At 42.6% G+C, this 12,500-nt stretch overlaps 1 protein-coding gene across 1 annotated transcript in view; it reads right to left on the minus strand.

The window, feature by feature from the left end:
* The window catches only part of LOC311247279 (UPF0606 protein KIAA1549L-like), a gene marked incomplete at both ends in the record, with an annotated part of 170,423 nt that overhangs the window by 98,460 nt on the left and 59,463 nt on the right, over positions 1-12,500 (minus strand). Inside the window, 4 exons of the mRNA XM_084337639.1 lie at positions 1,737-1,908; positions 8,183-8,334; positions 9,627-9,686; positions 11,595-11,739. Coding sequence (XP_084193765.1) covers positions 1,737-1,908; positions 8,183-8,334; positions 9,627-9,686; positions 11,595-11,739 — 529 coding nt within the window. The remainder of the gene's footprint in view (positions 1-1,736; positions 1,909-8,182; positions 8,335-9,626; positions 9,687-11,594; positions 11,740-12,500) is intronic.

Below are 12,500 nucleotides of genomic sequence, written 5' to 3' on the forward strand. Positions count from 1 at the left end.
TGTCTGTCTGTCTGCATGTCTGCATGTCTGTCTGCATGTCTGTCTGTCTGTCTGTCTGCATGTCTGTCTGTCTGCATGTCTGTCTGCATGTCTGTCTGCATGTCTGTCTGTCTGTCTGTCTGTCTGCATGTCTGTCTGCATGTCTGTCTGTCTGTCTGTCTGTCTCCATGTCTGTCTGCATGTCTGTCTGCATGTCTGTCTGCATGTCTGTCTGTCTGTCTGTCTGTCTCCATGTCTGTCTGCATGTCTGTCTGCATGTCTGTCTGCATGTCTGTCTGTCTGTCTGTCTGTCTCCATGTCTGTCTGCATGTCTGTCTGCATGTCTGTCTGCATGTCTGTCTCCATGTCTGTCTGCATGTCTGTCTGCATGTCTGTCTGTCTGTCTGCATGTCTGTCTGCATGTCTGTCTGCATGTCTGTCTACATGTCTGTCTGTCTGTCTGTCTGCATGTCTGTCTACATGTCTGTCTGTCTGTCTGTCTACATGTCTGTCTGCATGTCTGTCTGTCTGTCTGTCTGCATGTCTGTCTGCATGTCTGTCTGTCTGCATGTCTGTCTGTCTGCATGTCTGTCTGCATGTCTGTCTGCATGTCTGTCTGCATGTCTGTCTGTCTGTCTGTCTGTCTGTCTGTCTGTCTGTCTGCATGTCTGTCTGCATGTCTGTCTGTCTGTCTGCATGCATGTCTGTCTGTCTGCATGTCTGTCTGTCTGCATGTCTGTCTGTCTGTCTGTCTGTCTGTCTGTCTGTCTACATGTCTGTCTGCATATCTGTCTGCATGTCTGTCTGCATGTCTGTCTGATGTCTGTCTACATGTCTGTCTGCATGTCTGTCTGCATGTCTGTCTGCATGTCTGTCTGTCTGTCTGTCTGTCTGTCTGTCTGCATGTCTGTCTGCATGTCTGTCTGTCTGTCTGTCTGTCTGTCTACATGTCTGTCTACATGTCTGTCTGCATGTCTGTCTGCATGTCTGTCTGTCTACATGTCTGTCTGCATGTCTGTCTGTCTGTCTGTCTGTCTACATGTCTGTCTGCATGTCTGTCTACATGTCTGTCTGCATGTCTGTCTGCATGTATGTCTGCATGTCTGTCTGTCTGTCTGCATGTCTGTCTGCATGTCTGTCTGTCTGTCTGTCTGCATGTCTGTCTGCATGTCTGTCTGTCTGTCTGCATGTCTGTCTGCATGTATGTCTGCATGTCTGTCTGCATGTCTGTCTGCATGTCTGTCTGTCTGCATGTCTGTCTGCATGTCTGTCTGCATGTCTGTCTGCATGTCTGTCTGCATGTCTGTCTGTCTGTCTGCATGTCTGTCTACATGTCTGTCTGCATGTCTGTCTGCATGTCTGTCTGCATGTCTGTCTACATGTCTGTCTACATGTCTGTCTGCATGTCTGTCTGCATGTCTGTCTGCATGTCTGTCTACATGTCTGTCTACATGTCTGTCTGCATGTCTGTCTACATGTCTGTCTACATGTCTGTCTGCATGTCTGTCTGCATGTCTGTCTGCATGTCTGTCTGCATGTCTGTCTGCATGTCTGTCTGCATGTCTGTCTACATGTCTGTCTGCATGTCTGTCTGTGAAATGCTTGGTTCTGTATGAGCCTCCCTGAGATTATGCTTCATACAGTAAGAGAATAAAGGAGTAAAAGACCAAACACTATACAAGATATACAATATACAAAACCAAAAGGAGAATCCAAATTGACTTTAAAGTGAGCGTGTGCAACAACGCCGTGCTTACGCTCTGCCTGTAGCAGGACGAAGTAGCCCAGAGTGAGCGCCATGGTCTGGGAGTCCACCGTGTTCAGCACCTTGGCGGCGGAGGTGCCCGCCAGCGGAACGCCACTCTGCTGGGCGTAGTAGGTCATCTCCGCTGGGTTCTTCAGGCCCGCCACCCGTCGGATCTTCACCATCTGGGGGGAGGAGGAGAGCAAGACTTAAAGTGGTCTGCACACGGCGCGCGACCGACGTCGCCTGGCGATGCGATCGCCTGTCGCTCAACGACAATCGCTTAGCCCCGCACACCAGAGGCGACCGTTTAGGTATAATAAGCTACAGTATGTGTCACTCTGTTTAGCTGGGGGGTGTTTCCCCCCGGGAGATATAGGAGGACGGACCGCCGGCCGGGACCGGACGTTAGTTTGTCGTGAAGCGAGCGTATATATATTAGCAGGTAGCTGTGTTGTGCTTTACGAGGGAGTATTTAACCTGTAAAACCCATATTGAGCTGGAATTAAACCACCATTATACGAATACAACCACTCCTCATTCTTCCTGACATTACTGCATGCCTGATCGCTACGATACGTTCACTACCACCGATTGGACAAGCTGAGAGAGAATGTGTTTTCACTGAAGACGCAAACTTCTGTTCTCAACCATCATTTTCTTTGGACAATAAACCTTATAAACCACATCAGCTGCAGCCTGGACATTAAACTCTGGACAACATCCACGACTTATTTTGTTACCCGAGTATAAAAACATCTAGTAGGTGCATCGTGGCGCATTGTTCATTTATTAATTAATGACAAGCGGCCACTATAGCTTCTCAAACTAACGTTATTTATTTAAATGGTTCCTGTTAATAATAATGAACATAAGTAGCATGGTAATAATACGTAGGTTATTGATCAATGAATGTATTGATACATTAATGGTGTACAAATGATACACCAGTAGAACTTCTGTACTACTTCTACTGTAGAAGTCATGTTATTTCCTCACTGTCCTTGCTCTGTCGCCTCAAAAAATAGGATTGAGGCGATATTTAGCGAGGCGACAGAAATAGCGGCGCGACCGTCGCTTCAAAATCTCCTGCCGTGTGGGTCGTCTCATTCATAACATTCTCATTCGGTCGGCTCGCAAAAAAAGTCGGTCGCTTGGCTAAAATCGCCCGCCGTGTGCGGAGCCCTTTACAGACGTTTCAACGCATACATTTTTACAATATTATTATAATAAATATGAATAACTATAATAATGATATAATAATATCTATATAGCACCTTTCATACATGGACCGCAGTCCAGAGTACCCCACAGCAATTAGAATAACATGAACATAAAATCAGCATATAATTGTCATAATAAAAAACAATGCATGAATTGCAGACATAAGAATAGGTATAAAAGACAATAAAATAGTGCAACGTAAAGGTGCAAACATAAGAATAGGCATAAAATAAGTACAATAAGTACAAAGGCATGTGAACCCAGTCGACTACGGCTTCTTTCGATCGATTAGTCGCCAGACGTTTCAACTAGTGCTGTCAGGCGATACATTTTTTTTTGTATCTAATTAATTACAGGATTTGTAATTAATTAATCTAATTAATCGCATTTTGATCTCATAACCATTTTAGGCCTGATATTCTATATTCTATAATCATATTTCAAATTGCATGTGTCCGGATGGCAGAATTCAGTACTGTATCTACAAAACCTTCTGTTTAATCATCTTCCATTTATTCAGGTCTGGTCAATTTTAGCATGGTGTTATTCACAGTCAAAGATAATTTTAATTTTTTTTTTAAATGTAATTGATATTCTCATTTGGTTCATTACAATTTACTCACGCCTAGTAACAGACACAGTATTTCTGACACTGGGAATACATTCCCTGAGATCCATAGATGTCCCTAATCAGATACCAAGAACATGCAAATGGACCATTTAAAAAAAAATATCTGTAAATGTTTATTCTACGTTCTTATGGAATGAATGAGATTTAAATTTTTAAATTTTTTGTAGTAGTATTTAAAATAATAATAATTATTTTTTATTTATTAATTGTGCGTTAATTTTCATAACGCGATAATTTGCTGTGTAATTAATTAATCTAATTAATGCGATAAACTGACAGCCCTAGTTCCAAGGCATACATTTTTTACAATATTATAATAATAAATATGAATAACTATCTATATAGCACCTTTCATACATGGACCGCAGTCCGGAGTGCCCCACAGAATAGTCGACTAATCGATCGAAAGGAGCCGTAGTCGACTGCACAATTTTTATGCTAATGGTGCACATACCAGCGAGGCTAACTGCCTAAGAAAACAGGCACAGAGGCACTGAAAGAGGATTTCACCCGTCTAATGAACACACTAGAGTGGACAAATTTATGTATCCATCAGTGGACCAATTGCATGCTTTCGCAGAGGACAAGAAGCCTTCAGTCGACTCCTTCAGACATTAAGCACCCCCCACAGCCCAAATGGAATGACAAAAAATTATAATAATATTTATAAAAAAAATATATATATATATATTTTTTTGTTGCATTCCCCCCGAACCAGTCGACTATCGGCACATTTTGGCCAATCAAAGTCGACTATACAAATCCTTAGTCTGGGACAGGCCTATAGTCTTTATTAAGCATTCGAGACTGTAGCATTCCTGCTGACCTGTCGTACAGAACTTGTAAGTCGCTTTGGATAAAAGCGTTCAGCTAAATTACTAAATGTAATTGACGAGACGGCGACGAGAGGCCTGTCCTGCTGAACGGCATTATGGTGCAAAGGAAGCCTTTCCAAACAAAACTGGCTTCAATACAAAAGCAGGGGTGTAAAGTACTTGAGTAATTGTACTTTGTTACAATACTTAAGTACTGTTTTGGGGGATTTGTACTTTACTCGAGTATTATTAGGTTTGTACTTGTACTTTTACTCAATTACATTTCAGAGAAAAAAAAAAACACACTTTTTACTCCTTACATTTAAAATGCAGACCTACAAAGTACAAAGTACAAATCTTGCAGGTCCAACTATTTTAATTAGTATATTTGTTTCTCTGGCCGAACTAACGTTATTAATCCAGCGGCCCCAGATGGTGGAGGTATCACAACTAATCTAACAATAATATATCTATTATATTACTGATGAAAATTCTCCTTGCTTTAAAGGTAGAATATGAAGGAAGAGTCCGATTTGACATCTCGCAGACGCTTTGGGATGTGTTAGAGTATGAGGCAATGAGAACACTCTACTGTTCACTCATCTCACTTTATATCAGTTATTGAAGTATGGGGAAATACTTATGGGACCAATATAAAACCATTATATATAGTACAGAAGAGGGCCATAAGAATCACACATAAAGTGAGTTATCGAGAACACACAAATACATTATTTATTAAATCTAGAATAATTAAACTTGAAGACATGGTTAAGTTTCAAACAATGTTAATTATGTTTAGGGCAAGAAATAATACACTGCCAGAAAAACTACAAAATCGTTTTCATTTAGAAAGTGAGTTTAGTAGGAGAAAATACAATTTTAAACATCAGTTTGTACGTACCACACTTAAACAGATGTGTCCTTCAGTTATTGGTGTAAAGTTGTGGAATTCTCTCCATAGCGAGCTTAAGGGATGTAATAGTGTTTATCAATTAAAATAAAATTATAAAAAAAATATATTTAGTCAGTATGAAAATCAAATGTGATCTGAATAGTGAGATATTTTCTTTTCTTTTCTTTTCTTTTTTTTCTCTTTTTCTTTTATTCTTTATTCTTTATTATTATTATTATTATTATTATTATTATTATTATTATTATTATTATTATTATTATTATTATTATTATTATTATTATTATTATTATTATTATTATTATTATTATTATTATTATTATTATTATTATTATTATTATTATTATTATTATTATTAATTTTTTTTCTTGTTTAACTGTGGATTGTGAGTTTCTTGTATAATGGTATAAATTATTATTTGTGTAAATTAGGTTGTACGCCGACCATTAAGTAAATACTTCTTTAGTTTAGGAATAAGGGGCAGGTAAGATTTATTCTTCTTCCTGCTCCTTTTGTCCATGGAATGTTATTTATGATTGTGTAATGAAGAAACTCTGATTGTATGATTCCATGTGGCAAATAAAAACTCTGAACTGAACTGAACTGAACTGAAACGGATGCGCGGACGATAAGACGATAATAACAACGGACAGATCGCCTCGTCCGACACGTCGCTGTGGCCATTTGAAACCCCTCCCTCTTTTCTCGATCCTGCAATCACAAAGGTTGCCTCGAGGGAAGCGACAGTTGTGATTAGAGGATCAAGAAAAGAGAGGGCGGGGCTTGAAATAGGTCAATAGAATGTTCCAGTGGAGTGCCGACCTAGACTGTTCTTTTAGCATTTAGACTCTGTTAGCCCCGGGGGACTGAGCTCAGCAACACTGCTGTCGCCGAATTACTTAGTTCCTCAAAATCATTCGCCACTTTAATTGCAACAAAAAAAAAATAGACCAATTTGGGGAAATGAGCCTCTCCCGGCGGGGGGAGATGAGAGAGAGAGAGAGAGAGAGAGGGGGGGGGGGGAGAGACAAGGGAGAGGGAGGGAGATGAGAGAGAGACAGAGAGAGGGAGGGAGAGAGAGAGACAGAGAGAGAGAGAGAGAGAGAGAGAGAGAGAGAGAGAGAGAGAGAACATGCAGGGAAATCATGGAGAGCAGAAATTACTTACTCAAATAATCTTGTTTTCTTGAGATGAGCAATTAGCAGACAATACGCTAAAAATAAATCTCCCTAATTATCTACATCTGGGTGTGCATGCATAAATGCATGAATGTGTGTGCATGTGTGTATGCATGTGTGTGTGTGTGTGTGTGTGTGTGTGTGTGTGTGTGTGTGTGTGTGTGTGTGTGTGTGTGTGTGTGTGTGTGTGTGCGCATGTGTGTGTGTTTTAGTATTCTACTTGAAATAGTTAGTTGCAGACATTCTTCAGCTGACTCCTCCTACCAGCTGTTTGTTCACTACTGACTCATCACACGATGACTCATCTCACTACTGACTCATCACACGATGACTCATCTCACTACTGACTCATCACACGATGACTCATCTCACTACTGACTCATCACACGATGACTCATCACACGATGACTCATCACACAATGACTCATCTCACTACTGACTCATCTCACGCTGACTCATCTCACGCTGACTCATCACACAATGACTCATCTCACTACTGACTCATCACACGATGACTCATCACACGATGACTCATCACACAATGACTCATCTCACTACTGACTCATCTCACGCTGACTCATCACACGCTGACTCATCACACGCTGACTCATCTCACGCTGACTCATCACACGCTGACTCATCTCACGATGACTCATCACATACTGAACGTAGGCACACGGGTGAGAAAGGACTCAACGATGATTCAGTTGTGGTGTAACCGCAGAGAGGTTAATTATGCGCGTGATCACATCATCTTGGTTAATATATTGTTAATACACGGTCATTTGAATACAATTTAGTTTAGGAGTTCGGTAGAGGACTTGGCGTTCTCTGGCCAGGAGAATTGGGTCAAGCACCCCCCCTCTCTCTGTGGGGTCACCTTATATACACTATCTGGGATGAAAGGGGGCGGGGGAGGGGTGAGGGGTAAAGGAATGAGGAAGAATACCACATAGCTCCCCAGATACATATTATGCATGAATGAATGATCATTACATATATATATATAGCGCTTTTCTAGACACTCAAAGCGCTCCCCACAATGTAGGGTGGAAACTGCCTCCTTCGCCACCACTGGTAGCACCCAACCGTGGGCTACGCAGGCTCAATGGCTGCCATACAACTGGCACCAGGCACACATCACACACTACACAATGGCTGAACAGCTCAGGAGACAGGGATTGATATCAGCCAATTAAGGGGGGGGGGGGGGGGGGGGGTGATTATGTGGACCTAATTGGGAATTTGACCAGGAACGTCGAGGAACCCCCTACTCTTTGTGATAGGCGCCCTGGGTTCTTTAACGACCGAATTCAGTCAGGACCTCGTTTTTTTTTTTTTAAGCGTCTCACCCAAATGATTATGTAAGTAATAATGCAGCAATGTGCTCTTTCTCACTAAAGGACGACAGAGGACCCCCCCCCCCCCCCCCGCTCTTCCCGGGCAGACTTGAGTCGATGTGTCCTTGAGCAAGACACTTAACCCCTAACTGCTCCCAGTGAGCAGGTCGGCACCTTGCATGGTCGCCTCCGCCGTCGGTGTGTGAATGTGTGAGTGAACGGGTAAAAATGTGAGGAACAAAATTGTAAAGCGCTTTGGATAAAAGCTGCTATATAAAAAAGCAGCCATTTACCATCCTCCTCCTCCTCCTCCGCCACCCACACTGCCCCTCTCACCCCGCCTCTCACACCGCCTCACCTGGACGGTGTAGCCGCCGACGGTAGTGGCTCTCCTGAAGCGGGCGCCCTCCTGGCCCGCCACCATGAACAGCTCCGCCAGACGCTGCTCCATCAGACTGGCAAAGCTCTGGTACTGAGCCTCCAGGCTGGAGTTATCCACATCCTGGATCACTGCAACAAGGGGGGTGAGAGAGAGAGAGAGAGTTCATTTGAAAGTGTCCACATCATGAATAATAAAATGGTTACTTTTGTCGCCGATATTGACAAACAAGCCGTCCTTTGTGGACAAAGCCGTGTGTGTTGTAACTTAATAGGTCAGGTTACATGATTGATGTTGAGTTATATTTCATACAGTATATGTTACCCGTCGGTAGTGTGATAGTAAAGGGTTAACCTTCTGTAGTGTGGCTGTGAAAGGGTTAACATAACATAGCATAATTAGGGCTGTCAAAGTTAATGCTTTAATTTTGGAGATTAATTTAAATTAATTAAAGCATTAAAATAAATTAATCTAGATTAATCTATGGAGTGAAACATTTTCAATCTTAGTGCCGTGGATATAAGAAAGAGGTCTAGCTGAGTCAATGTTGATGGTTTTGTTGAACATTTGTATTTCAAAAAAACGGAGAGAAACTGTATCCAAAGAAAGCTATTAAAATAGTCTTTGAATCTAAATATACTTTCTTTGTGTTGATTTTACATTAATTCCATGATTTTACTCAAGTAAATATCTGTTACAAGCTTCGGTCTTAAATAGAAAAATGCTATTTTTAATCTAGATTAATTACAGAAAATTGTGAGATTAATTCGTAAATTTTTTTAATCTATTGACAGCACTAATCATAATATATAACGTTACAAGTAATCAGGACAAAGGACTAGAGACTTGGACAAGTACACACACAAGACAAGCTCCAATTTATACAATAATCCAATATACAATAATCAACTATTTGAAATAGCTAAGAAAACTGAATAGTGACATTATATTTGGCCCTGCCCCGTGGGTCAAAAGCTCCTATACTTTATTACAGTAAACTTTTATTTACTGTATGGATCAATATGAATATGTTGTTTCTGATTTGTTCCCACCTTTTGTCCCTAATATACAATACAATACAATATTTATTAACCCAGCGACACTCTACCTGTGATGACCCAGCAGGTGGCGCTGGATGTGTTCAGGGTTCTGGTACTCTACCTGTGATGACCCAGCAGGTGGCGCTGGATGTGTTCAGGTTCTGGTACTCTACCTGTGATGACCCAGAAGGTGGCGCTGGATGTGTTCAGGTTCTGGTGCTCTACCTGTGATGACCCAGAAGGTGGCGCTGGATGTGTTCAGGGTTCTGGTACTCTACCTGTGATGACCCAGAAGGTGGCGCTGGATGTGTTCAGGGTTCTGCTACTCTACCTGTGATGACCCAGCAGGTGGCGCTGGATGTGTTCAGGTTCTGGTGCTCTACCTGTGATGACCCAGAAGTCTCTGGTGGCGCTGGATGTGTTCAGGTTCTGGTACTCCAGGGCTGCAAGAAGAAGAAACCAGCATGAGTCAGTCTCCCTGCACCTCGTTCCAAAAAGACCAATCAGACCAATCAGATTGATATATACAGGGGCCAGTTTCGAATTGCAGCCTCCCGTAGGTGCTCTTCGAGAGCGGTTTTGATAAAGGGGAATTCCACAGAATCAAAGCAATCAGATTATCGTATCACTTTGTCCCCAGACGGTTATAGACACGCCCATCTCTAGTAGCCAGAAAGGAGAGAATCTGCAACCCAATCTTTTCATTTCCAGACTTCGGCCATCTCTCCCCGACTCCGTAGCAGAGACTCTCATCCACGCCTTCGTCACCTCCACGTCTTGACTATGCAAACTCTGTCCTCAACGGGCTACCCAGTAATGCCCTGAACAGGCTACAATATGTCCAAAATTCTGCTGCCAGGGTTCTCACCCGCACCAAGTCCTGGCACCACATCACCCCCACCCTCATCCACCTCCACTGGCTTCCAGTCAAGTCCCACATCAATTTCAAGATCCTCCTCATCACCTACAAAGCCCTTCACTCTCTTGCCCCCCGGTACCTAGCGGACCTTTTCCATCCCTACATCCCGCCTCGGAGGCTGCGGTCCTCTGACTCCGGTCTCCTCTCCATCCCCACCACCAACATGCGGACTGTTGGTCCCAGAGCCTTCTCTGTGGCCGCACCCACCCTCTGGAACTCACTCCCTCCAAACATCCGTAGTGCTACATCCCTGCACTCCTTCAAATCCCAACTCAAAACCCACCTTTTCACCAAATTTGTAAATGACTCTGCCTGATTTCCCCTTTTTTTTCTTTCGTTTTCTTTCTTTCTTTCCTTTTGATTAATATTTTTGTTGTTACGTTGTTCCCTGTCCCCCTCCCTTAGCTGTTAAGCGCCTTGGGTCTCCTGAAAGGCGCTATATAAATTTAAGATATTATTATTATTATTATTATTATTATTATTATTATTATTATTATTATTATTATTATTATTATTATTATTATTATTATTATTATTATTATTATTATTTATTATTATTATTATTATTATTATTATTATTATTATTATTATTAATCTGTGATGTCACACCAATGCACAAGTTTCACTGAGAATCACTGTTCTGATTCTGAAATTTAGGAAGCAATGATTGTAAAAGTCTGTTTGAATGTAAAAGCTCAAACAATAAACAAACCTCTACACTCAGTGTCCCAGTCCTCACCGAGAAGGAAATGATATATTTTAAATACATCACAGATTAGAGTTCTGTTATCTGGTGTAGTACATGCCTTCATCCACACTCATCAGATTGCAATGTCTGATATCATGTGAATTCTTAAATCCAGTGGAATTCCCCTTTAAAATGCCAAAATTAAATGGACATTATCAACTTATCAAGGCCAGGATGTGGGACCTATATACACATTTACTATCCAATAGCATTGTGAGTGTGAGGCTAAACAACAGTGTATTGTGCAAAAACTAGGGATGCTCGATATTGGCTTTTTTACCGATACCGATATACCGATATTGTCCAACTCTTAATTTCCGATACCGATATCAACCGATATCAACCGATACCGATATATGCAGGTCCCCCCCCCCCCCCCCACAACACAGCATTATGCATACTTTTGACAATAAACAAAATCAGAATTTGTTCTTACTTGCTTGCCTGGGTAAATAAAGGTTATAGAAATGTAAAAAAAAAAATATCGGCTGAATAATATCGGTAGGCCGATAATATCGGACATCCCTATGTAGACACCTGAATATGTCTAACAATAATTCAATGTGTCTAACCTAATTCCTTGTACTCTACTGTGTTCACGATGACGTTGTGTAACTGGCTGACCCCTCTTGATTCCCCACCTCATAACATTGACATTTAATAGTGGAGCATGCACTGGAGTACCGCCAGGGGGAGCTGGTGCGACGTTGGGCAAGGGGAGACAACAGGTGAAGAAGGGCTGGCTGAAGGCAGAACTCAGACAGCGGGACTGCCTCTTCAACGTTTTTCCACAGAAGCAAGCGGACGCGTAGAGCCGGAGCTCTAGACACTAAGGACACGCGGGATATGACCCCCGTCACGGGGCGGGTTAGTAATGTAGTTTCCAGTTAATGCTAAAGAGACATTGTGAACAAAGAAGCAGATGTGCTACTGCCAAAGAGTGTTGTAGATATTGCACACGTTGCGTTATGGTTAAAGTATAAGCGACAGGCCAGGGGGTCGTCCCGACCCACAGTTTAGCTTCAGTTAGGCCTAGCACCACAGTTTAGCCCGCGTGTCGCTCCACCTCCCCAGCCCAGCAGCGGACCCCTCAACGGACGTCGCCGGACTACACCCACCTCCAGCCCCTCCGAGCCGTCGACCTCCAGCAGTCACCTGCCTAACGTCAACCCAGCCCCGCCTCCTGCTATCACGGGACTTCTCGACAACCATCTCACCACATTCGGTGAGAGCAGGCCAGCCCTTGGTTAAGTACACACGAGCCAGTTACAGTGAGCACTCCGAGTGCTGGAACCTGGGGTAAACATTCTCTATGTGCGGAGCGTGCCCTTTAAGGGCGAAGAGAATCAGTACTTTGAACTGGCACGTGTACCAGTGATTAGGGGCCCCCCGACGTTTGTTATTTTGGGGAATGCCGGCTTAGACAGGCTTTTTGTTTCAACTGTGGGCCCACTGTATTTTCTGGTTACATGTGTTGTGCGGTTAATTTCCCATCGAATAGCTCGCGGAGCTCGCCAGTACCCTCTCTCTCTCTCTACCTACGGGTGAATGAAAAGTGTCTTAACCCTTACGGGGACCTGTTTCATTACA

The sequence above is a fragment of the Notolepis coatsorum genome (genome assembly GCF_963971535.1).
Source record: "Notolepis coatsorum genome assembly, chromosome: 20".
Lineage (NCBI taxonomy): Eukaryota > Metazoa > Chordata > Actinopteri > Aulopiformes > Paralepididae > Notolepis > Notolepis coatsorum.